Source organism: Nicotiana attenuata, chromosome 11 (genome assembly GCF_001879085.1).
Source record: "Nicotiana attenuata strain UT chromosome 11, NIATTr2, whole genome shotgun sequence".
NCBI classification, from domain to species: Eukaryota; Viridiplantae; Streptophyta; class Magnoliopsida; order Solanales; family Solanaceae; genus Nicotiana; species Nicotiana attenuata.
In genome coordinates, this window is record NC_031999.1 from 52,554,360 (window position 1) to 52,582,238 (window position 27,879).

General features: G+C 37.6%; 1 protein-coding gene and 1 long non-coding RNA gene across 2 annotated transcripts; both read right to left on the reverse strand.

The window, feature by feature from the left end:
* Nucleotides 2,039-19,953, reverse strand: LOC109234898 (replication factor C subunit 1). The gene is made up of 21 exons (XM_019400938.1): nt 19,945-19,953; nt 18,041-18,364; nt 17,891-17,958; nt 17,584-17,659; nt 17,450-17,511; nt 17,225-17,361; nt 8,979-9,142; nt 8,694-8,882; nt 8,457-8,578; nt 8,179-8,386; nt 7,763-7,816; nt 7,038-7,207; nt 6,022-6,112; nt 4,854-5,035; nt 4,719-4,758; nt 4,213-4,337; nt 3,495-3,567; nt 3,328-3,420; nt 2,996-3,239; nt 2,586-2,633; nt 2,039-2,454 (listed from the first exon to the last, which is right to left on the reverse strand). The coding sequence occupies exons 1-21, from the start codon at nt 19,951-19,953 to the stop codon at nt 2,300-2,302; spliced, it is 2,634 nt and encodes an 877-aa protein (XP_019256483.1). The 3' UTR covers nt 2,039-2,299.
* On the reverse strand, nt 20,203-21,780 carry LOC109234531. The gene is made up of 3 exons (XR_002069263.1): nt 21,631-21,780; nt 21,406-21,483; nt 20,203-20,316 (listed from the first exon to the last, which is right to left on the reverse strand). It is a non-coding gene; the product is annotated as an uncharacterized LOC109234531 (long non-coding RNA).

The following is a 27,879-nucleotide window of genomic DNA, read 5'->3' on the forward strand; positions in this document are numbered from 1 at the left end:
AAGGCAGTCCAGTGCAAGCAGGGTTCAGAGAAGGCCCGCATCTCAAGGGATATTGATATAGACATTTTATTACCTCTACGGCTCGAACCCATGAAATTAGTAGTAATTGTTTAAATAACCTAATTCTATAAATTTTTCATAGAATTTCAACTCACAAAAATTTGGAGAGAAAAAAAAAAAGCATAGGTGCAAATAAGTTTACAAAATGGAAGAAATCACTTGTTTATCTTTCACTTTTGAGCTCATCACATTATACACTTTGGGTGTATCATTTTCTGATTCAAACTCTATGCTTTTATGATTACTAACTAATATCTGCATCATTTTTTGAGATACACTTTGTCCTATGATTACTTATTTGCCCCTTAATGTTGTATATACAATTTTTAAATTGTTTTTACCGCATTCTTTACAATATTATAAAATAATTTATCTGTTGTCTCTCCATAGTATCTTCAACTAGTTTTTCATCCAAAAAAGCACATCTAATTAAAATGGACTTAATGAATTTCTCATGGGGGTAACCATTTTTTTTCTTATTACAGTTTTTCTCTAGTTTTGAATATTTTCATCTTCTCTTGATAGACTTGTGTGAGTTAGCCTAATATAGAAATGGTCATTGGATCGGGGTCGTTTGATATGAGGTATAAGAAGGTATAAGGGTGGTATAAAAATTTAATACCACCTTAATACTCTGTTTGATTAGCAAATCAGGTATAAGTTATCCCCGTGTTAATTTTAACACTGGGATAACTTATACCTTATAGAAGGTGGGGTAATTAGCACCGGTATAACTTATACCTTCTTCTTAGAAATTATGCAACTGTCATTCTTAATACAACATACCAAACAATGAATAAACAACAATCCCAGCATAACTAATCCCAGCATGACTTATCCCAATATAACTTATACCGGTATAAATCTTATTCCAACCAAACGACCCCTTGAAGTCTAAAGTTTGCATATCCGCACTCGGTGTTTACTCTAAATCATTATAATCTATCATAATTTAGTTACAACTAAGGAGAAATGTGTATTAATTTCTATGGTTAGTTGTAAGAGTATATGTGTAGATAAGTGTCATTGTAACAGCCTAGTCCGCTAGTGATATGTTTCGCTCTGGGCCTAGGTCCTCACGGGTATAAAATGCGTCACTAGGGTCTAAGGCTTGTTAACTTACATACATAGCATCCCTCTTGTGTTTTGTCTATGTGGAACTCTGTCTAAAGTCTGAGGTATTACAGTCATATGTTACTTCGGTTCAATAGCGGAGCTAAGTGGAGGGAAGGGCATCCAATTTAATCTCCTTCATCGAAAATTTATATTGTACAAATAGCACAACGATTCATTTATTATATGTAAGTAGTTGAATTCCTTTGATACATGGAAAAAGTCTAGCAAAGTGGCAAATGAATTCATGAATTGCTTTAGATTACAATATCAAATATCATATGTGACATTCTTTTATTTTTTTAAATCCTCTTGTATAATTCCCGACTCTGTAACTGCTTAGGTTAATGTAAATACCTAGTGTAAATTTTTATCATGTGAATATAACATACTAAACACCATAGCCAAGCAAAAATAGCTATCGAGAGTTTAACAGCTTCAGGTATTAAGAATATTCGTCGAAATTAATTTGGAATCATCGTAAAGAAAAAGCTAACTGCTTTCTAGTTTTTTATAAATCCAAACTCCATATTAGCTGTTTTCACATGTATATCGGCACCTATTTAATCAAGCCTTTCAAGTGACGTTTTTGCCATGTGACCAAAAAGTCAGGAATTCAAGCCGTGGAAACAGCCTCTTGCAAAAATACAGGATAAGGCTATATACAATAGACCCTTGTGGTCCGGCACTTCCTCGGACCCCGCGCATAGCGGGAGCTTAGTGCACCGGGCTGCCCTTTTTCAAGTGACGTTTTAGGTCCCTTGGATTCAGGGTTAAGCATTAAAACATGCAGTCAGCTGCCCAAACAATACGGGGGATATGAAGTTGGTATTCCCAGCAGAATTACTAAGTTGTAACTTTGCAGTAAACAAAGTGTCATAGGATAGTGGAATAGAATTAACGCGGCACTGACACGAGAATCCAAAATTTGAATACAAACCAAAACTATAGACAGAAAATAGTTACTCATCAGCTTCAAGTAGAATGTACACAGATCAACTTAAGACCCCCTTTTTCTTTTACACAAATAGCTAAACAAAGTTTCCTAAAAGCTAGAGCTAGATCCGGAAAGCTGCAGCTTCCGATGGTTGTAACATACATTAGGTCAGGAAGATGTTTTCGGGTTTCACCTCTTTCTCTTGGTAGCTCCAGAACCCCGGCCACCTCTCTTGCCCGAGGATTCAGCGCCTCCTTTCTCCCTGCTACTAGAACTTCCTCTTCCTCTTCCAGCAGACGGCTTCTTTCCACCGGCACCCTTCAGATCTACATTTACTTGGATTCCTGTTGTAAAACAAAAGCAGATAAAGGGAAAGACGGGAAAGAATGTTAACAGGTAGGTAGAAGATGGTCAGACACTAAATACATGCAGATAAATGAAGAAGAAAATGCAATTGTTCTTGAGTGTCACTCACCCTTCGAACTGAGACTTTGAAGATCTGACTCCAACTTTTTCTCAACATCTGCAGAGTTGACCGAAACAAGCAATAACATCATCAAATACTGCTCCAAATTATTGTAAAAGAATTACACCATCGTTCTATATTAGAGAAATGTCATCACTTATCCCTAATGAAAAGTACTAACATTGAAATAAGAGCAAATAGAAAACGCTTACTGCAGAGGCACAAAGGAAACACAAACTATAATGTGCATGATTTCTTTTTGCTATTGCAACCAAGTGTAGAACAACACTTCTTAACTATGGAGCTCATATCAATGGATTATCTATCTTTAAGATTTTCCAGTTAACTGTTCTGGTAAGATTATTGAATGACACAGTATCATGCTCCCTTTTAATGGGGTAATCTGAGTAGGGATGTACCTATATCCTCTGGCTCTGATGAGTTCTCTTCATCTTCAGCAATTGCTTCACCATTTTCTTCAGCTAAGCCTTCATCTAGTGGCTCCAGCATCGCTGCAACCCGCTTCTTGGGAGCTTTTTTAATTCCAGGAAGGGACATTAAATCTGCTGTGCGAATAACACGTGATTTGCTTCCTTTGTTGTATGCCCTTGTCAGTGCAGCTTTCACAACAGGCTGAATACCATCCAGTGGATTCGGATGTCCCTGATGCAAATGCAGTGAAGTCAACACATGAACAGATTCTAAAAGTGCATCAGAGGAATTAGGAGAAGAGATTAAAACAATGGTATACCTTGAATTTTGATATCTCCACAATATTATCGAAGTCATCCTGGCTTATAGAGTACGAATCCATGAAATCCACAACGTTCTCGACAGCTTCATCCTGGCAATAACATTCATATATAACCATGCAAACAGATATACACAACGAAATTCGGGTTAAGGATGAATAATCACCTTAGGTAGCAGTTTTAATGGATCTGTCAACTTCTTTGTAAGAAGAGTAAAGTAGTCAAGTCTCAGGTTTGCCCTGAAATGTATGAGAAAATATATTACACAACTACCACGAATGCATAAAGACTGTTTTACAGGCATTGTGCAGGAAGTAGTTGAAACTTTGACTGACTTCCAAATTTTGTAAGAAAAAGTGTACACAAAACAGGGGAACCCTGCAATAGGTAACACATCAATAGTTTCTTTGTCAACTATTAACTCTTAAACAATTGATTAACACTAACCACGGAAGGAGGCACAGGCAGAAAAGGGGGAATAGGACAAGACATTGCATCATGGAAACACCAGTGGCTTTAGAAGATTATGTACACAGTTGACTTCATCTATACTTATGCAGGTATTGAAAAAGAATTTTAACAAGTTCTGAATCTAGAACAATCGTCTGAAATCAGGACATGCGCTGTATACCAGATCTTATTATTTGTATTCTGAGAAATACCAAAGAATTAGAAACGAATCATAAGCTGGAGAAAATAAGAAAATACTGAATACATAACAATAAAAGAAACACATGCTCTAATTGAGTGGATTAATGAAGACACTCGGTCTATGAAAATTAATGTAAGATTACAAGATACAGATCAATGAAATGAACATGTATCAGGTTAGATGAAAAATGAGAAGAAAACTAATATGTCAAATATGTCAAAATAGAAAGTACCTTCCCAAATATGATTCACGAGAAGCGAGTAGGTGAACATGCAAGTCCTCCAAAATCCGGTAATTCTTTCCCATTGTAGAGTTCTTTCCTAGCCAGCCACCAAACCTATTAAAGTTGCGTTCTCCCTGCAATATTTAACCCTCACTATAATTTCAGCCGTCTCAAATAAGTCCTGATTGGATGACAATTAAAATATATTCAAGTGAAAATTCCTGGAAAGCTAATAAATAACAAGCAAAGAATTAGAAACCATAAGATGTAAAATATACCGAGACCACATCTCTGGAAACAGCTCACAACTTTTCGACATCTAATACCAATACTGAACCACCTGTAATTATCTAATGTAGGAAACTAATAGTATAACATGATGATCTCTAGACAAACTTAGATCCACCCATCAGATTTGAGAGAAAGGCACAACATATTGTGCTTAAAATGAAAGCAAAGCTATGCATTGCTCAGCCATCAGATCTTATAGACGGAGAATAAGAAGCACCAGTCACCTGCTCAAGAGTCTGCCTCTGTCCATGCAACAACGAAGCACTACAATGAGGTAGGAAAAAAAACAAGAAATTTAGCCAGCACTATAAGAAAAAAGTAGATGCAACTGAACTTGAGACGCTAAGAAATTGTCTTACGGAATAATGCAAGACGAAAGGCAACCAGCTGGAGATAGTTGCCACTGCTGGTATCTACGAATCTGTACATTTATTAAATCACCATTTGCAATAGAGTCAGCAGCACGTGCAATTAGGCTCATCCGCTTTAAACCATCATCATCTTTGCCAACAGAACTTGGCTTGTAATTGAGATAGTTCTCCTGCCATCACATGGGGAAATCATTTTACCAAATAATATGGAGGTCTACTCATAAAATATTTTAAACCATACTGATACTTTCTCAGACACCGCGCATAGCGGGAGCTTAGTGCACCGGGCTGCCCTTTTTTTATACTGATACTTTCTCAGAAGCTTTTCAATCCTAATATACCAACGTGAAATCTATACCAAGTCAATTTTTAGCCTTATGTTGTGTATGACTCGTTTAATGAGGCAATTGATATGGCACAGATGGTATAAACGACAACCAAGAACAATATCAAGTAACAGAAAGAGGATTACACAGACTGCTGACAAGCATGAACATGCCCAAAAAAAAACAAGGAAAAAGGAAAAGAAATAAAATAAACCATCTGAAGCATACAGTCAGCTTTATAGCATAGATCCTAATGCAACACTGCCCAAACATCACACAGGAACAAAGCCCTTCAGCACTTCTCAAACAACTGTCTTCTCTCGTACACAATGAAGTTCTCAACATGTGGAAATATAGCAATCTAAAGAACACAAATGAGCATGTAAGACATAAATTATGGATGGAAGCAAGACCATTTAAGTAAATACATATCCCAAAGCTATCATATAAAGCAGAATTTCTAGAGGATAAGAACAACTAACCAAGAGAGCTTAAATATACTAGCTTAAAATAAGATACAAGATTACTGCATAATCGTTTTTTCGGGGCATGTCATTATAAGTTAGATCATCAGGTACCAAACTTGGAAAATTAATCCAAAAGAGAAATTAATTAGGTAATAAAAGATGGAGTATGAAAACTGAAAAGAAAAAAAGAAAACAGCAAAGCAATCAGTTCCAATTGATATTATTCTACTTGAATGAATACTCTCCGTTCTACAAGGTCTCAAAGTGATATAGAGAAAAATAGGCAGGGACATATAAAAGGAAAATTAACTCAGACGAGAGTAAATTTCAAGCACAAATAGTAACCTTATGGATCTAGAGTACCTGTATAAGAAGCGGAACAAGATCTGGGTCACTCATACTTAGATCAATTCTTCGATCTATTTTCAAGTTCTTGGCAATTAAATCAAACAACCTATCAACACAGGAACAAACATAACTGGTCAGTAAAAAAAATCATATTTAAGTCAAGACCTGAGCGTGAAAGTAATTATTCAATGTGATAGCAGTGAATGCTGTAGTCACATGAAAGTACTAAAGTGAGATCATTCATTAGGCCAATGCAAGCTATATTATGGCCGAATTTGAAGTAAAAGCAATAAAAAAAAGAGGAGTCCACAGCTCAAGAATGTGTAATTTGTAACAAACTGCACTATCCAAAGCAAGTGACAAACATACAAATTCTATCAGAGAACAGTGTTCAAAGAAGCTGACTACTCAACTCTATACTCCCACAGGATAAGTTACAGAGGATCACTGCTTAGTTTCAAGCATACTGGTATGCTGAATCTTCTTAAATCCCCTCCGCACCCCACCCTCGAAAGCAAGGAAAAGAAAATGCCTCTGCTTTCTTCTTTGTTAAACCTCACTCCTTACTTCCCATAATCCATTCTCACCCACTCTGTCAAAATGAAGATTCGCATATAAAGCTGAGTAAGGAAAATTGACGTCCACCTCTTTCAACTTATTTCCCATGAGACGGAGTTATGTATTGACGTTGTAAAAGAAATACATAAATCAACGGCTAAAACGGAAAAAAGAGTACAATAACCAAATATTTACACTGCTATGGCTTGTGATGATATATAAATATGGATCTCCCGTAATGAATTATGGACAACAAGTAGGAAGGTGGCTAATTAAATGATATTGCTGATTAGTTTTCGGTGCTTTTATCCCAAATATTACTAATTATTGATTAAGCTGCTCAACGGCACTACCACATATATTTGGACACAAAGCAACTAGAAAATCCAACGTAGTTCAATCCATATGTGGGGAAAAATTACACATCAATTTGGTAAAATGGTAAAGAGAGGTTGAATCGAAGACATGCATACAGTTCGACAGCTTTGAAGGGTGAGATGTCTTCATCCTTTGAACTGCTTAGAAGGCGCTGTCTTATATCATCGTATTGGATCACAGACTTGGAGAGACTCATGTATTGCAATTGATTTAGAGCCATACGCATATCGCCACCAACACGTTCTGCCAATTCCTCAAGAGCAATCTAGAAAAAGAAATAGAAGAAGAAAATCAATCATGAATCTCAGAAAGTTTGCAGATGGATGCCCAGACAACAACAAAGGAAATGTTTTCCGTATGTTTTGTAGGTGCACCACCAAATTATACATGCTACCGACAAATTTAAGCAGGAAAGTACTCAAATAAATATATATTGACACAAATACACGTCACTATTTCCACAAGAAGTACAAATTGAGATTTTTTAATTGAACAACTAGGGATTTACTTGCATAAAACAATTCATATTTTTGGACATCCCTTACTTGATCAGAAAAATTGAACTCTCACTTTCTCCACAACAAAATTCATAGGACTTCATCTTGGTGTTTCAGATCTGGATTACTTTACAACATGCACTTCAAGAAACCACCAATATCAAACCAAGTACAACAGTCCACAAATGTTGACAAGTGAAACCAATTTTCACATTTTATCGGGGATGATGGCTTTTGAATGCGATAGGATAGTTCCAAATATTACTAAATACATTTTCTTCAACATGTAAGAACTTCTGCAAGTTGTTGAAAGAGAATAAAACCTCATTGACTTGAAGGCCTTCAGCATTTGCCACTTGCTTTAACCTCTTTGCCATCTATCAAAACATACTCTCACTATTAGCTGTAAAAATTTCAACAAAAAATTTTCACCTCTTATATCTACCATAGAAGATCCAGCAAGGAACACCAGAAACATTACTGGAGCTAAGGGTACCTTGGATCTTGTCCATAACAGGACACTGTGGAAGGTACACTGACTAGCATAAGTATATAGCATATAATCATTAGTGTAGTGCATCATTTGGAGAAATTCGGCACTAAAATTCAAATCAAGTAAAGATAACTAAGTGCAGGAAGAATATGTCATCTAACAATTCCTTCTTTACTTATACCATCCTATTATTGCTCTTACCCAAAGAAGGAATTGTTAGATGACAAGAATAACTGTGGAAATGACCTGCTGCTTGGTCGGTTTTCGGAAGACAATTGGTAAGCAATAATTGACAAGGCTCTTCAATTTCTGACTGTAGCGATCATTACAAATGCAGATAATAGGAATTTTGGATAACTTGATGCTAGCAATAAGATCGGCAACACCACCTCTATCTCCAGCAGACATGCCATCAACCTCATCCATAATCAGAACAGTCTTCTGATGGTGCGATCTACAATCATCAACATGGATTATGGCATATCATACTTCTGATACAAACATTCAAGAGAGCAGAGGTTTACCTGCCAATATTAGCACCTAGGGATTCATTGCTAACAAGTTCTTTTATGGAATTAGCAGTACTACCACCAATTCCTTTCTCAATTTTTGAATCAGCCTTTCCACGACTATCACTAGCATTTACCTAAAAAAAAAATAAAGGTACTGTTATATTAATCCAACATCCAACAGAAAGAAAGAGTAAGTGAAAAATGATTAGATTACAGTCCGTGAATTTTCACCATTTAAAAGGAAAATACCTCGATGGTTTGGAAACCCAGTAGCTGACTAACCACCTTTGCTGATGTAGTCTTCCCTATACCCGGCATACCACTCAACAGAACTGCCTTTTTAGCACCAGAGTCATTCTGTTTTTTCCCCTTCCCCTTACTAGCTGCATTTAGAAAATGCTCATCCCAGCTCTCCAGCCAACGCTGAATCTGTTCTACCTGATCGTGTACCATATAGAAGGTAAAGTTACTCCAGGTGAATCTTTTAATTCAAAAGTGTAGCCATTAAAGAAAGAAAGCAACATAGAAGAATACCAGTGACTTATTCCCTATTATGTCTACAATAGCTTTGGGCCTGTATTTTTCTGTCCATGGTAGTGAAGACTCTTTAGCTTGGCCTTTCCTCTTGGCAGGAGATGCACTAGGTGTCAATTCTTTGGCAGCTAAAATCTTTGTGGCAGTGCTTCCAGTTCCATCACCTAAAAAACGACATTGCCGCATTATAGGCCATGAAGGCTCAAAGTCAAGAATGTGAAAGTATCACCTCAGTATAAGAGGCACCAGAAACACAATGTTCCATTGTCTATCGGGCTTGATATTCCCCATCTTTCACCAATCTAAAACAAGAGAGATCAGAAGCATTTTCTCCTACTGTACATGGAAGTAAGCTAACATCACTCAGCTGTCTAGTCTATTTACAGGCTGCTCCCCTCCCCGTCCAGGATGCCAACCACTTTTCTGTTTCTACATACACCACTCAGCTATTTAGTGCTTCTTCCATCTGATTTTGTGTGCCACACTTTCCATGTTAATTTATCTCGAAAAATCACATCTCTGTATTTGGAAACTCATAAATCTTATCATCACCATTTTACCCTTAATAGCATGACTTGTTGGGACCCAGTTGATATAAAGTTCAAATATTTATGAGAGGAATATGAAAAGACAAATGGATCTCTCACCAACTCTCACTTAATTATTTGATAGTCGGGTAATTTAGGTACATTGCGTAGATTCAGCTTACGTCTCAACAATCTTCCTTTGTTTTTACGTCTCAACGATCTTCCTTTGTTTCTTAAACTTTGTGGGTCAAACAGCCCCCCACAATATAAGATGGAGGGATTATTTATTAACTTTCAGCAACTTATATCCCTATTACCTTCAATACAGGAGCCTAAATTGTCCCTATTACCTTCAATACAGGAGCCTAAATTGATGTATATACTTTTCTTTTTTGAAGGAAATTGATGTATATACTTTTAGTTCTGGTGCTTTGCAATAAACTAATTTTGCGGCAGATATCCAGAGCTTTAAAAAGCAAAAAGCGCCAAAAAGCAACAAGGTCCACGAGCTTGAAGTGAAAAGCGAGAAGTAAAGCGCAAGCTTCTTTGAAGAGAAGAGCACAATTTACTAAAGATGAAACAATACCAAACATATACGAATTTAGTATTATAATAATCAAATTGCAATGAGAATAACTAATTTCAAGTATCCAATATACAATAAAGTTGATGCTAATCCAAATACTCAAAGTTGTGATTCAAAGAATCGACTGCTTCTCATTTGGGTCATTTTGTGTGTCAAGTTTAAAGCCACACTTTTCCGAAGCGCATGGCTTCATCCAGAAAATGATAACCCCCCCTCCGCCATCACTTCTTTGGTATAAGCGACAAAGCAATGGCTTCTTTGTGCAATAGAGAGGAAGAAACATGGAATCATATTTTCGTCCATTTTTATGATGGCTAAATGTTATGGTCACGCAGAATGGATCTTGTCACAGGGCGATTCACTGGAAAGTCTGTGTTGAACAGATCTTTTCCCTTGTTTCTATTCCGTGAGCGACCTATTTTGATAATAATAAATAAGCTCGTTAAAGGGAGCCTATAACCTTAGGACTCGATAGAGAGAGTCCCAGATCTCTTGTTTTTAATATAAATCTTGCCTGCCCTTTCTTATTCCTTCTGTCTCTTTAAATAGAGAGTCTTATTACAAAGCTATTAAGCAGAACTAGGAGTCTACGGATATAAGAAATCTACTAAATTAAGAATTCTAGTAAAATTAAACTACTGACTATTTAAATGCCCAACAAATATCTGTCAGATGCATCTGTATTCCTATCTACTTATCCTCTTTGACGTTGCTATTTTCCTCAACTCGAGGGCCCCTCCTTGCATAAACTTTACCCACGAATGAGTCTGTAACATTACCCCCTCCTCTTTAAAGAGCTTGTCCTCAAGCTCGAAGTCCGGATAGGCATTACGAAAATGTTCAGCATCCTCCCAAGTAGCATCTGACAAATCAAACCCACACCAGTGCACTAAGAGTTCCCAAGTTCCTCGATTTAGATGAGCTCGTAGAACAGAACAAGGCATAGGAACAACACGACCATCCGCTAGTGGTGGCAGCGTCGGAGGAACTGTGGGAGCAGCACCCTTAAAAGCTTTAAGGAGGGATACATGAAATACATTATGCAACTTACAGTCACTGGGCAGCTGTAACTCATACGCAACTTCCCCTATTCGCCGCAACACAGGAAAAGGCCCAAAGAACCGAGGTGCAAGCTTATGGCATAGTTGACCCGCAACAAATTTTCGACGATAAGGATGTAAATGCAGCCAAACTAGTGAACTTGGCTCATATGCAACCTCACGGTGACCTTTGTCATAATATTCTTTCATCCTAACTTGAGCTTGTTGCAACTTGCTGCGAATGTCAAGCAGAGCTGAATCACGAACCAGTAATGCATTGTCAATAGCCTCCACTCGTGAAGAACCAGCCACATAGGACAATAGACGAGGAGGATCTCGGCCATAAACAACCTTAAAGGGGGTTGTTTGCAATGCAGTATGAAAGGAAGTATTATAGCAATACTCTGCCCAAGGCAACCAATCAACCCACTTCTTTGGATAATCCCCAACCAAGCAACGCAAATACATTTCAATAGTACGATTCACAACTTCAGTTTGGCCATCAGTCTGAGGGTGATAAGCAGAAGAGAATGCCAACTTTGTTCCACATAGACGAAACAATTCTCTCCAAAATGTGCTTGTAAAAATCACATCCTTGTCACAAGTAATCGATTCGGGTATCCCATGCAAGCGAACAATATGCTCAAAGAAAACATGGGCAACACGGGTTGCATTGTAAGGGTGAGACATGGGTATGAAGTGTGCATATTTGGAAAAACGATCGACTACCACAAATAATATTGTTTTGCCCCAAGCCTTTGGTAAGCCATCAATAAAGTCCATTGAGATATCAGCCCATACCTGCTCAGGAAGTGCAAGTGGCTGTAGTAAACCTGCAGGGCTTAGATGTTCAGCCTTGTTGCGTTGACAAACTAGACAAGCAGCGACATAATTCCCAATAATCGACTTCATACCTTTCCAGTAGAAATCTTGTCGTATGCGCTGCAATGTTTTCTGTACCCCTTCATGGGCATTATCATGATATCCTGACATAATAGTAGCAATCAATTGGGAAGAAGGCAGCAAGTAGATACGACCTTTATAAAATAGTAGCCCGTCTTTGAATGACCAGGAAGCATCAAGTTCTTGACGAAGCACTTGTTGGACTAATTCTTGCAAGGAAGCGTCATTGCATATCTCTTCTCTAATCGCATCAAGCAGTAGTACACGTGGTTGGCTGATGCCATAAAATAATTCCTCCTTACCAGGACGACGTGACAAGGCATCAGCAGCCTTATTCAAGTGGCATGCCTTATACTCCACACAAAAATCAAACCCCATAAGCTTGCTGATCCAATGTTGTTAAGGTGAAGTGGTAAGTCGTTGTTCCAACAAATATTTAAGGCTATAGTGGTTTGTGCGAATCAACAAAGACTTGCCCCATAGATAAGGACGCCAATGTTGCATTGCTTTAGCCAAGCCAATTAATTCTCGCTCATATGCAGCCAATTTAAAGTGTCGAGCTGCCAATTGTCGACTGAAAAAAGCAATAGGATGGCCATTCTGTTGCAACACCGCTCTAATACCACCTCCCGAGGCATCACATTCAATTATAAATGGATCATTAAAATTTGGTAATTGTAAAACAGGAGCAGTTGCAAGTGCTTTTTTAAGAGTGTCAAAAGAAGCCAAAGCTGTTTCATCCCACTGGAACGAATTTCTTTTAAGCATGTTAGTTAAAGGGGATGCTAACTGACTGTAATTTCTTATAAATTTACGGTAATAACCCACTAAGCCCAAGAATCCGCGCAAGGTAGTGGTGGACTGTGGTTGAGGCCAATCAATGATAGCCTGAACCTTGTTTATGTTTGCTGCCACGCCTGTTTCAGACACCACATGGCCAAGATATGCTACTTGGGTCTCTCCAAAAGAACATTTGGATCTCTTGACATAAAGGTTATGAGCACGCAATAACTCAAAAACGATGCCAATATGAGTGAGATGATCATCCCATGTCTTGCTATATATTAAAATGTCATCAAAGAAAACCAACACAAACTGACGCAAGTGTGGTTTAAATACCTCATTCATTAGTGCTTGAAATGTTGATGGAGCGTTTGACAATCCAAACGGCATAACCAAAAATTCAAAGTGGCCATGATGCGTGCGAAAAGCTGTCTTCTCAATGTCTAGGGTATCCATGCGGACCTGATGATAGCCCGACTTCAAATCTAGCTTCGTGAAGTATCTGGACCCGTACAATTCGTCTAATAATTCATCCACCACTGGAATTGGAAATTTATCCTTCACTGTCTTGGCATTGAGCTCACGATAATCAACACAAAAACGCCAAGTTCCATCATGCTTACGAACCAATAAAACTGGAGATGAGAAGGGTGATCTACTAGGCCGAATGATTCCTTGTCTTAACATATCTGCGCATTGTTTTTCTATCTCATCTTTCTGCAAATGAGGATATCGGTATGGTCGAACTACCACTGGTTTGGAACCAGGTAATAAGCAAATGCGATGATCACAATTTCGCATAGGAGGCAGCCCAGTAGGCTCTTGAAATAAGTCGGCAAATTCGGCCAAGACCTGCTCCAGTTTGCTGTGGTGCTCATCTAAATCATGCAATAATTGAAGCTGCAATTTTGAACAGGTTTGCTGCCCTTGAAAGACGACTTGTTTCCCATTTGAAGTAAAACTCATTTCAAGTGTAACGAAGTCCCAAAGAATGGGGCCCAATGTTTGTAACCAAATCACCCCTAGAACAATGTCAAAGCCATCTAACGGAATAACAAAGAAGTCAGCTTCAAAGTTTTGGTTATCAATATAGAAGGATACTGATGCGCAAGTTCCTTTGCTGTAAACTTTTTCTCCATTAGCCACTGATACCTTGGCACTTGTCCCAGGCTGTACTTGCATCCCCAAGTGTTGCGCTGCTGTGTAACTTATGAAATTGTGTGTGCTGCCCGAGTCAACCAGGCTCAACAATGGTTGACCCTTCATGATTGCTAGTAACTGCATTGTTCTTGCGCTCTTCTGTCCCGTGATGGCATATAAGGAAATTTCAGGTTCTTGTGCATCATTATGGTCAGGTTCTTCATCATCCAGATCAGCAAGTTCCAACCAAAATAGCTTCTTACATTGATGCCCAATCGAATACAATTCATCACAATTATAACACAATCCTTTTGCCCTTCTCTCTGCCATTTCAGCCCGTGACAACTTCTTTATGAAAGGAGCAGATGAACTTCCCAACTTTGGTTCAGTAATACCACCCGGTGCATTGCTGCCCTTTGGAGCTGGAATTGTCGAACTTGTAGTAGTACTGAAATAGCCTTTAGTCCCTTGCCAAGTCTCCCTTCGAGAAGATGTCGCCCGCACTACCTTCTATTTCTTTTCAAAAGCTCGAGCTATATTCATGGCATGAACCAAATCTGGTGGACTACGCATTTCAACATCAAGCCGAATGGAATCGATCAGCCCGGCAGTGAAAAGACTAACTTGCTGGTCAACGCGAACACACTTACTGGCCCTGGCTAACCGTTCTTGAAATTGGCGTTGATATTCTTCAATTGAGCCTGTTTGCTTAAGGTTAACCAGATCACCTAGTGGATTACTGCCCAGTCGAGGCCCAAACCTGAGAGCACAATATTCTTTGAATTCCAACCAATCAACATAGGGATACTCTTGTTCCACTTGATGATACCATAATCGTGCCTCACCTAGAAGATGGAATGCTGCCAATCCCACCTTATCTGCTTCATTCGTTCTCTGATTGGAGAAGAATTTCTCACAACGGTGTAGCCAAATCAATGGGTCTTCTGATCCGTCAAAAGTAGGAAAATCCAGCTTTGCGTACCTTGGTACTACACTATTTCCTGTCAGCTGATTAGGCCGATTCTTTGGTCTATAGGGTTGGTTACCTACATTGCTGCTTGCTCCAACATCAGAATCCTTTCCTTGATTTTTGTTAAACCCAACAATGAACTCCTGCAATTGTAACGATAATTGTTGCAGTTGATTAACCATCCTTGATTCAGATTGTGCCACTGCTTCTGTTATTCGGTGCTTCGTTGGCAGCCTGCGCCTCTTGAAGGAGAGCCTGTAACTCTTCACGTTTGCTTGGATCGCCCATAGTGTTTGGCTCTGATACCAAGTTGTTATGGTCACGCAGAATGGATCTTGTCACAGGGCGATTCACTGGAAAGTCTGTGTTGAACAGATCTTTTCCCTTGTTTCTATTCCGTGAGCGACCTATTTTGATAACAATAAATAAGCTCGTTAAAGGGAGCCTATAACCTTAGGACTCGATAGAGAGAGTCCCAGATCTCTTGTTTTTAATATAAATCTTGCCTGCCCTTTCTTATTCCTTCTGTCTCTTTAAATAGAGAGTCTTATTACAAAGCTATTAAGCAGAACTAGGAGTCTACGGATATAAGAAATCTACTAAATTAAGAATTCTAGTAAAATTAAACTACTGACTATTTAAATGCCCAACAAATATCTGTCAGATGCATCTGTATTCCTATCTACTTATCCTCTTTGACGTTGTTATTTTCCTCAACTCAAGGGCCCCGCAATGAGTCTGTAACACTAAACAACTTTGGGATCTGCTTCTGGGCCTATTTTGGGCTTAAATGGGTGATGCCAAAGACTGAAAGACTTGCTGTCACGTTGGGAAGGCAATGAAAGGAATGCTAGGTGCTTTGTGTGCAAAGCAAGTTCAATATACAATTTAAAGTACAGATGTTTATGTTACTGGCTTTATGATGTAGGCCTAAGTTGCTCGGACTCGGGTGCTGGTATTTGATACGGGGACGGATCCGAGTATCAGATTCGGCAAAATCTAAATTTTAAGATTCGGGGATGCGGATCCGGATATGGATACGGTGCGGGGATTCGGCTAATAAAAATAGAGCTATAAAAAATATTGTAAATTTTGAGAGATATTCTGTGAAAAACTTACATGAATATTGTAGAATTCAATCTTTCATTCTCCAAGATGGACATTATTCTTTCATTCTCCTAAATCTGTTTTATTTTTGATTTTGAGAAATCAAAATCTCAATTTTTCTCCCAAATTTGTCGATGGACTCCGGTCAAAGTGTCCGGAGTCAGTTAACCGAATCCGGGACGTATCCCGCTCCCGTCCCCGTCTCGTATCGGGACGGGAACGGCACCAAAATTGAAGAGTCCGCGCAAAGTGTAGGCCACAGGATGTATATGATGTGCATAAAATGATAGGTTTCATTAGCTCTTTAAGGAGTAACTTTATAGAGGAGGTCCTTTCTTTTGTTTTTTCGTAAAAGGGAGAGTCCACTTTTGTATACACCAGGCACCATCTTAGTGCTGGCAGACTATTATCATTAATTAACCTTGCCAACTTACTGACCAAATAGAAAACTGAATCATTAGGATGCAAAGGTGGATTTCCAAATGGAGTTAGTCCAGTGTTCTTCTAACATCGAAACCTTGCACCCCTGGGGCTATGTTAATAACATATACCTATTGATCAACCCCAAAAAAAGATAGGTAGTCGTAGGAACATTATACCTTTTTTTTTATCAGTTAGTGACATTATACTTTTTGTACCTTTGTACATCTGACAGCACATCTCCGTGCCACTTTTGAAGGGTTAATACTTAAAACAAGCTTTCACTTTTTCCCTGCAAGCCTTGACTTATCACAAAAAAAATTGTCATCTAAAAGCTTCTAGCATTGTCTTTTCTTATTGAATCAATTCTAAGAGTCTTAACTTGCACGGTCAAAATTAGAATGTAAATGATGGTTTTTTATGGTCCCAGTCATTTATATGGCAATGGGAATTGCTGACACTGTTTTCTTGTTTTGGATCAAAAAAAAATTATGCTATTATTTCTTTCTGTAAGCCATTCAGACTGTTTGGCATTCCCAAGTAATTCTTGTTTTCAAGAGTTCCGTCCAAAATATATACCCAACATTCTCCTATTTCTCTTCTTTTTGAAGTGCCTACAGAACTGTAGAGGCACTGTTTAAAAATATCATAAACCCATTCATCTTTCATCTAAGAATGAGTACATCACCAGAAATAAACAAGTCACTGAGAATGAAAAGGGAAAGAAAATACAACAACAACAACAACAATGAACCCAGTGTAAGAATTACTTGTATTTTGTGAATTTCTCTTTGCAGGAGAAACAACAGTGTCCACTGATTTCTTTGACTCGGGCTGTGTAGCTGATTTTGATTTCTTTGATGACCGGATCATATCGAACAAACCATCCTCAGTGAGAAATGCAGTTCTAGTTGCAAAAGTATAGGATACCAATATTAGTTCAGGAACCAAATGAAAAAGGAAAATGAGAATATGCATTGACATTGGAAACAAACCCGAGTTCCTTGGCTTTAGAGGATTTCCGTCCCTCAATGTCTTCATCGCATAAAAGATAATTCTGCAACAGAACAGCGTGAAAAACACCGTAAAACAATTAAGTTTAGCAAAAATTTATAAGCACAGACAATACCGTTTTCTTGCTAACAGATCCTGTAACACGACCACCATGGCGTTTAATCAAATCCTCAGCTTCTTCTCTTTCTAAACTGAAAGCATGACAACCGAATGAATGTCTAGCTTTATGTCATTTACATATCCAATACTGAGAGAAGTTAAAAAAGGTAACACATAGACGAAAAGACTTGGCCTTCTACATAGTGCATCAGTTGCAGTGAGTCTTACATGCTATAAGCAATAAAGATATTTATGCAAATACATCCCTGGGTTTATCCCCATAACATCTCTTCAAAAATATACAAACAGACTCAATGAGGTACCTGTCCAGAGTTCCACTAATTACAAAAGTCAAACCAGCTAAACAGTTTGGGGCACCTTCAGGAACTTCCTGCAAAGTGGAAAGACCACAATTTTATTAACTCGGACAACTTCTTACTTGTAAAAGAAAATAGCTTCAGCAAGGCTTCTACCTTTTCCCCCTTGTGAGGAGGGTCTTTTCTTTCACCAAAATTCATGAAACCGCCCCGTCCTCCACCACCTCTGCCTCGTCCACCACTTGGTACTGCAGATGGTCCTTTACCACCACGCCCTCGTCCACCAGATTTGGTGTCCTTATCAGCTGAGGCATCATCATCACTTTCATCAAGAGGGATGCCTTTCCCACCAGCCTGAGCTGCTCGTCCACCACGCCCTCTTCCAGTAGGTTTGGGATCAGATTTTGTATCCTTAAGATCATCGTCACTTTCATCACTGATCACAGACTTCCGTGCAGATCCCCTGCCAGANAATAGCAGCTTATGTTTAGTTTAGTGAATGACACACCTCGATTTATTTTAATGCGTATTTTTTACTAAAAGGAAATCAAACAAATTAAGTTAGTTTTTTGGTTTATATCTGGGTTATTTATCGATTTTTCTAAAATATAAGGAATACACTACCAAACATATATTCTAGCGACTATATTTTCAATATAATAGTAGCACACGAATTGCTCTTTGAGAAATTTATTATTTACCAAAATATATTTATGGTAACTAAATCAAGTAGTGACGAATAATTTAAGGACTCAATTAAAAATAGGTTACTTTTAACTTTAAATTGATTCTTATACTTAGCAAAAGAAAACTACCAATCAAACTAGATTGTAAATACAAAGAACTAAATTATTATAATATCAAAAGACTAGACTAAAAGTGTAAACGATTAACATGTACCATAAAATTTTATAACTTTGTACAAAAATATGCATATATATATGTCTGTGTGTGTAATAATAAACTTTAAATAGCAACTTCTATAGTTGGCTTGATTCGTATTTTTAGGTTATTTTGATTAAAACCAAAACCAAACCAACTTGAGCGGTTTTTAAAATTCAAAACAAAAATCAAACCAAACCAAACCAAACCAAAAAGTATGATTTTTTTGATCGGTTTAGTTTGATTTTTCGACTTTTTTTAAAACACCCCCCTAATGCGAGGTAAGAATTTTTAATAAATTATTCGGTTACCCGTCACCTAAAAATGCATTTCACCCCTGCACCGGAAAAATTCGGGGTTTTAGTTTGCCCCCTGGAGTCCTGGACTTTGGAGATAGACACTATAGACACCCCCGTTAAATCAGTTAAATTATTATTTGAAATTTGGTAATAAAACGTGCATGTTAGGTATATAACGTATTACATTACATATGTGGTTTCAAATGAAAATAAAATTCAATAATATCACATTCCTAAAATCAAGATTAAGGAGTTTTTCAATTTTTTTTCTAATTACATCGGAGACCGCAAATAAAAAGCCAAAATTTCACGGTATAGCCAGTTTTTGGACTGGTCAATCAAAAATAGCTAGCGTTTACCAAGTCAATGAAAAATAGCCACCGTTTTGCTGCAATAGAGACCGGTCCAGCATAATATACTGGAGTTCGGTGCACTTGTGTATGAACTAGGGTTGTGCATAATTTGGTAAATACCGAATTACCGTACCGAAACCGAAAATTTTGGTATTTGGTATACGCTATTTTGGTATTTGGTATGGTATTTGGTTTAAGTTTTTAAAAGAAATTGGTATTAGGTATGGTATTTGGTATTTTAAAATAAAATACCGAAATATATATTATATTACATAAAACACATATTCTTAATTATAACATAAATATAAAAAATCTAAAATTTTACTTTCCTTTATTCTCTAAGTTCATCAATTAACTCCAAACAAGTAACAAGACATTTCTAATGATCAAATATTCTTTTATGTACAATTTTTTCTATTTGGGTCGATATTTGCTAGTTTTGGATAAAACTTTTTTCAACAAACATTTTTAGTTTTGTATTTTTGAGTACTTTATTAAGAATATTAGAGTCTATGGCTCTATGTACTAGTNCCATTCTTTCTTTCAGTTGCTCATAAAATAATTGAAGTAGAAGTCCATGGTCAAGGCAATCGATAGAAAAGAAATTACTCTCGGGAAATCTCAAAAAGAAACAACAAGCCAGCCCCACCATTCCAGGCAATCGGAACAGGTTCCAAGAAACAAGAAATAGGTAACTACATTAACAAACACTTAAACCATACGAGAGGTCAACGAGAAAGCAAGTGAAATTGGAAGAATGATCTAGCTACAAAATACTTACCAGGTTTCCTGGAGAAGGCTTTTCTGCTGAAGGCTTTTCTGGAGCACTATTCTTGGACATACTCCCATTACCCGTACCTTTGTCATGCTGCTTCATGAACCATTTTCTGATATCTGACTGTATTACACAGAACTATACCATCAAACTCTTAAACCATGCATCTCAAATTCTAATATTTGACAGACACAAAATTCATCACATACTTCAATCTGAAAATCCCAGAAACCACAACTTAACACTTGCCATATGCTAAGTATGTGTTCTTTTACTTAAGTGTATGTGTGCAATAGTACATGCTTGGGGAAAGTTATTGTGGATAAGTTGAATTGTCTCAGAGTACCAAAATAGGATTGCATATGGAGTTTAAGACACTAGTATTTATTATACAAGTAGTGAACGAAAATGCTGAAATAGTACTTCGAAAATTAGTTCGGTGAACAAATATTTTTTTTTCTGAATTTGATTTAATTAAGGATTTTAAACTCCACCGGTGAGCTTGCTCAAATTGTCGGACCCAAGCCCAAATAAAGGAAGAAGGTTGTGGCAGTCTAGCGGCCAGCATAGAACTAGCCAAATCATGATTAATCTTCATAGTAAAGGGAAGATTTTGGTGGAGATATTTTGTGACTTTGATTTATTTAAGCACTTTAAACTCCATCAGTGGTCCCAATTCCAAATAAAGGAGGAGGGTTATGGTAGTCTAGCAGCTAGCATAAAACTGGTCAAATCACGATGAATACTCATAAACAATGGAACATGTCCAGTGAGTCATATAGCAGACCACAACTTGTTTGGGAGGTGTAATTGTTTCCTTATAGTCTATTCCCAAAAGAATCGCACATTTCTATATTTAAAAATAATTTAACTTTAAACTATTCACTTTACCCTTAATGAGTAGCTTTCATAGCTACACAAATAACCCTTTAAGCTTTTAAGACCACAAGTTTCAAACGTCTTTTTTTTTTCTTCTTTAAACTCGGTGCAAAGTCAAACTCTGGCACACAAATGAAACAAAGGGAGTATTTTAAAATGCGGGAAAAGTTAAAAGTGGTAAAATACAGAGAAGATTAACATGGGCATGCACAAATCAAGAAATGGTCAGAATTCCATGAATTAAAATCTTAACCACCAGAAATTATGCAAAAACAATATTGTCAATTGAAAAAAAAAAAAGTATCAATAAACTGAAACATGAGTAACAAGTACCATTTTTGTGACTTGTAAAACGCACTATCTTCAATAGGCAATGCCTTCTTCAACTTTCGATTAATTTCAAAACTCCACCTAAAACAAAAAGAAAAATCGAACCAATGTATGAACAATTTCGTTATACAAACCTCAAAAACGAGATAACTGCATGAAGAAGATTTTAAAAAAACAAATGACACGAATATTCAATGCTGCGAAAAGGGAAAAGCAAGAGCATATTACCAAGCTATGATTTCGCCGGCGGAGAGTAACCAGCCATTACCGTCAACGTAGCTCCGGTGTAGGGTTTTGAGAATTTGAGACTTTGATTTTCGACTGGGGTTTTACTGGTTATTTGAGATATTTTTTTTTTTTTCGGGGCAGCTACTCGGGTGGGGTTGCTCGGAGTTGAGAATTTACACGCCTAATCCCTTTCCAAAAAGTATTTAAAAAAAGAACATTAATTTTAATTTATTCCATAAATAACAAATTTTTTTTTACAATACTAGCATATTGTAAAATTTATTCACAGCATTGATGAGTGAACGGAAGACATAAATTATGGGATGTATTTTTAACCTTATTGATGATGGAGCCTTCGATATTATAATTGAATGGATTTAGTTACCTCCTATATAGCATTGATACCTTATTTATTTTAAATAAATATCTTTTTAAAAAATTATATTCCATAGCTACCTTTTGATTTTTTATAGCCAAATATCTATTTATAGTCATCTCCTACCCCTAAGCCATAAAATAAACTTTGTATTATTTTTCTCTCTCCCATCTAATTCTAAAAACCACTAAACATTTCTCTAATCTAATTGCATGTTCTCCCTCTCTGCCCTTAAAACCTAGAGGCTTAGGGTTAGGGTTTCTCTTCAATACAGTAGAAACCAGAGAAAGCATAAGAACATGGCAGCATGTTGGCCCAAGTAAAGGTGAGTTTTGAAGACTGACAAAGAATATCATACATGGACCATGTCCATCCCAGTGAAGCAGATATGATCAACTCAAGCATGTGAGATGCACGTGAAGGAGATAAACCTCACTTACCAGAAGTGATATCTCCTGATCCTGATCGAAAAGGTTGCATATTAGATAAGGAGAAAGACTCCTTACTCAAAAAGAACACGGCTTACGAGATGGACAGAGTTAGAGATTGAGATCAACTAGAACTCTTCCACTAAGGAAGAGTAGCATCATTATTCTAGTCAATCTCTATTTACTAACTCCATAAATATCAATGTTGTTCTTTTTTATAGGTAACGCACATAAGCAGAAGTTAAACGTAAATTGAGAGCAAAATAGCAAGGCAATTTTGCAAGCAATTTGTGTGTGATTCAAGCCTGCAAACCTGAATCTACTTGAACCAATTTCATGTTGTACCTTTCAGCTTATCTAGAAGCAATTGTATTAGGTACTCGGAGTTTTCAAGTTAGAGTTAACTTGAAGTTGTCGCAACAGTTGAGGTTGTGTGCCACAACGGGATTAGAGTTAATCCTAGGTTTACAAAAGAGTTTTTGTAGATGCAATTTTTGGCTCAGTGATTTTAGTGGAGAGTTTGGGAAAATCCTACTGGAAAGTAGGTCGTGGTTTTTTTCACCTTTTGAGCCAGGTATTTTCCACGTAAAATCTTTGTGTTCTTTAATTTTGTACTTATTATTCTGTAACAGTAGTAGTTGGAACACATAGAAGAACCAGGTCCTTCTATAATCAAGTTAAGCGAAAAATTGGGTACCACACAAATCACCGCTCCCCCCTTGTGTGGTATTGAAGTATAAAACATCAATTGGTATCAGAGCGGGTTATCCTTGAAGAGGTTAACACCTTAGGAATAGATCAAGATGAGCGCACCACTTGGAAACTAGGAAGGACAATCCACTGTTAGGCCTCCACTCTTCAATGGCCAGTACTATTCCTGGTGGAAAAATAGGATGAGAGATCACATCATAGGAGAGGACTATGAACTCTGGGACATTGTTACTGATGGTCCCCTGGCCACTATAAAGAAGAGTGCTGAAGGAATGGATGTGCCAAAGACTAGAGCTGACTGCACTGCTGAGGACTTGAAGAAGTGGAAAAAGAATGCTAAGGCCAAGAAATGGCCAGTGTGTGGACTTTGTCAAGACGAGTAGAGCAGAATTCAAAGTTGCACTACTGCTAAGGAAATTTGGGACACTTTACAAGTGGCTCATGAAGGAACTCCACAAGTGAAGAGGTCAAGAGGAACACTATTGTATTCTTAACATGAGAACTTCACCATGAAGGAAGGAGAAACCATCCAAGAGATGTATGCAAATTTCACAACACTAACAAATGAACTTAAGTCTCTTGGAAGGATTATCCTTGAAGAGACAAGGTTGAGAAAATTCTGACAAGGGTTTTACCTGCTACTTGAGAAAGCAAAATCACTGGTATTCAAGAATCGAAGAACATTGTCACTCTCAAGTTAGACGAGTTAATTGGAAATCTCACTGCCTATGAACTAAGAAGGCAGACCATGAAGATGGATGCTCCCAAGAAAGAAAGAAGCCCGGCTCTCAGAATCGTTGAAGGTGCAGATCTAGAGGAAGATGAAATGGCTATGATCACGAGGGACTTCAAGAAATATCTAATAAGAGGAAAGGGTTCTTCCAAGGGTGCAACTTACAACAAACCAATGGTCCCTGAAAAACATACCAACGGGGGCTGCTACAAATGTGGTAAGACTGACCACATGATCAAAAATTATCCTCAATGGGAAATTGAATGGAAGAAGGAAAGGGCTGAACGAAGGAATAGGAAGAAGGAACAGGTTCATCCCAAGAAGAACAAAGGAACAACGAAGGCTATGGTTGTTGCCTGGGGAGAAATCTCAGATGAGGATTCAGAAGATGAATATGGAGATGAACAATCACTTATGGCCATAGGAGAATCAGATGATGAACAAGAGGTCAAAGTGAAAGGGAACATCCAAATATGGTACATGGATAGTGGCTGCTCAAAGCATATGACAGGTAGCAAGAACCAGTTCCTTTCACTTGAAGACCTCAAAGGAGGTAATGTCTCCTTTGGAAATGGTAAGAAAGGCGAGATTATTGGGGTCGGAAAGGTAGGTAAGACAGACTCACATTCCTTTGAGAATGTCCACTTGATAAATGGCTTGAAATATAGCCTAATCAGTGTATCACAAATGTGTGACAGATGTAACTTGGTAGCATTCACCTCTACCAAATGTTTTGTGAATAATCTTACCACTGACAAGATTGTTTTGCAGGGAAAAAGAGTAAACAATATATACATTGTAGATCTGTCCACTCTTTCAGAAAATAAACTCACTTGCTTAAGTGTGTTGGACAATGATCCCCTCATGTGGCACAGAAGACTTGGACATGCAAGTCTAAGTCAACTCAACAAATTAGTCTCCAAGGACCTAGTGATAGGGTTGCCTAGCATCAAGTGTAAGGAAGAGAAAGTTTGTGAGACTTGTGCAAGGGGGAAGCATGTAAGATCCTCTTTCAAAATCAAGAAAGTGGTAAGCACGACCATGTCGATGGAACTGCTTCATATGGATCTCTGTGGTCCAATGAGCACATTAAGCAAAGGGGGTAAGAAATATGTGATGGTGCTTGTTGATGATTACTCTAGGGTTACTTGGACATTATTTTTAACATCTAAGGATGAAGCATTTGACATGTTCATCGCCTTTGTTAGAAAAACTCAGAAACAACTAGGTAATCAACTTGCATCAATTAGGTCTGATTATGGAACTGAATTTGAAAATGCTAAGTTTGCTGAATTGTGTGATGAGCATGGTATAGATCATAATTTTTCTACCCCTAGGACTCCTTAACAAAATGGAGTAGTTGAAAGAAAGAATAAGACTCTTGAAGATATGGCTAGGACTATGCTTCTTTCTAGTAAACTGCCCCATAGCTTCTAGGCAGAAGCAGTAAACAATGCATGTTACATCATTAATAGGTGCGACTAGACCTCTTGTAGAGAAGACTCCCTATGAGATACTTAAAGGGAGAAAACCAAATATATCCCATCTTAGGGCATTTGGATGCAAGTGCTTTGTGCACAATAATGGAAAGGACTCCCTAGGTAAGTTTGATCCCAGAAGTGATGAGGGAGTATTCTTGGGATATTCTTCACATAGCAAAGCTTATAAAGTGTACAACAAAAGAACTATGTGTGTGGAAGAAAGTGTACATGTAGTCTTTGATGAAACTAACATTCTTTCTGAGAGACAGGAACATGAAGATGAAGCTATTGGGCTGGTAAAAGAATTAAGTGAAGCTGCACCAGAAGAAGGAACGGGTGATGGAACAGGTTCTTCCATCCAGGGCAACCTGACAGGGGAAACTGAACAAAGAAGAACTGAATCTAATTCCCAAATGGAACCTGTCCATGAGCCTGTTCCCCAACAACAGAACATGGGAGAAACATCAAACAGAAACCAGTTGGTTGTGAAACCTTACAAGTATCAAAGTTCTCATCCCATTGAGAACATAATTACTTATCTAACCTCTGAAATTAAAACTGGATCTTAATTAAATAATATGTGTGTTTTTGATGCTTTCTTATCTCTTATTGAACCTAAAAATGTTGCTGAGGCTTTGCAGGATGCAAACTGGGTAAATGCAATGCAAGATGAACTCAATCAGTTTGAAAGGAGTCAGGTTTGGCATCTGGTTACAAGACCCAAGGACAGATCAGTGATTGGCACTAAATGGGTCTTCAGAAACAAACTTGATGAAGATGGAACTGTTACAAGGAACAAGGCAAGGTTGGTGGTTCAAGGTTATAGTCTAGAGGAGGGCATAGACTATGATGAGACCTTTGCTCCAGTTGCAAGATTGGAAGCAATAAGACTCCTCATAGCTTTTGCAGCACACATGGAATTACTCTTCACCAGATGGACGTGAAGAGTGCTTTCCTAAATGGCTAATTGAAGGAAGAAGTATTTGTTAAACAACCTCCAGGGTTTGAAAACAAGGAGTGTCCAGATCATGTATATAAACTAGACAAGGCACTTTATGGACTCAAGCAGAGCCCTAAAGCATGGTATGAACGACTATCGAAATTCCTTCTTGAACATAGCTATAAGAGAGGTAAGATTGATAGTACTCTATTCTTGAGGGAAAAAGGTAAGGATCTACTAGTGTTACAAATATATGTTGATGACATAATTTTCGGGGCAACCACTGAAAAACTAAGTAAGGAATTTGCTAAATTAATGGGGGGTGAATTTGAAATGAGTATGATGGGTGAGCTTAACTTCTTCTTAGTCTTACAGATCAAACAAAACTCAAATGGAACCATGATTCATCAGCAGAAATATGCAAAAGAATTGATTAAGAAGTTTAAAATGGACGAATCAAAGGAAATAGACACTCCTATTGCAACAACTACTAAATTAGACATAGATGAACCTGGTTCATCTGTTGATCATAAGTTGTATAGGGGTATGATTGGTTCACTTTTGTGTCTTACTGCTAGCAGACCTGACATTGTCTTCAGTGTAGGGCTTTGTGCTCGATTTCAAGAAAATGCTAAGGAATCCCACTTGACTGCTATCAAAAGGATATTGAGATACTTGAAAGGCACTACTAACCTTTGCCTTTGGTATCCAAAAGGTAGTAACTTTAATCTAGTGGGATATGCTAATGCTGACTATGCAGGTTTCCTTGTGGACAGGAAAAGCACCTCAAGTATGGCTCACTTTCTTGGTTCATGTCTGGTGTAATGGGCCACTAAAAAGCAGAATTCAGTGGCCTTATCTACTGCTGAAGCTGAGTATGTTGTTACTGCCTCCTGTTGTGCTCAATTGCTGTGGATCAAACACCAGTTAATGGATTTTGGTATTGAAGTTGGTTGCATCCCTATTTTTTGTGATAACACTAATGCTATTAGTATGACTAAGAACCCGGTTCATCATAAGAGGACTAAGCACATATATGTTAGACATCATTTCTTAAGGGACAACTATGAGAAGGGATTGATCACAATAGAATTTTGTGCTACTAATAAACAGATTGTTGACATCTTCAATAAAGCACTGAGTAGAGAGCACTTTGAAAGGAACAGGTTAGAATTAGGGATGATTAAGATCACCTAATGGGACCAGTTCATAATGCACAATGGAAAAAAAAATGAATGAAAAAAAAATTTGGTTAGAAAATCTGGAACTTGTGTAAATATCTAGATTAATCTTTGCTCAGTCTCATATTGTAAATAGTATACTCCGGTGACATATGTTAATATGACTCACTGATCTCTAACAAAATTTTCTCTATTTTGGAAAATTGAGGCATGATCAAGAGGATTCTTAGTGAAGAACCTGGTTCATCAGTACTGGTTCATCTGAATAACGAGGTATGTTTTCTACACTCTGCACAATTAGAAATATTAATATTTAATTCATGAGCAGAGTCCTACCTGTGATAAAAAAACCTCATACAAACCTATCTTTTTAAATTTGAACCATTTCCGTCTCTACTA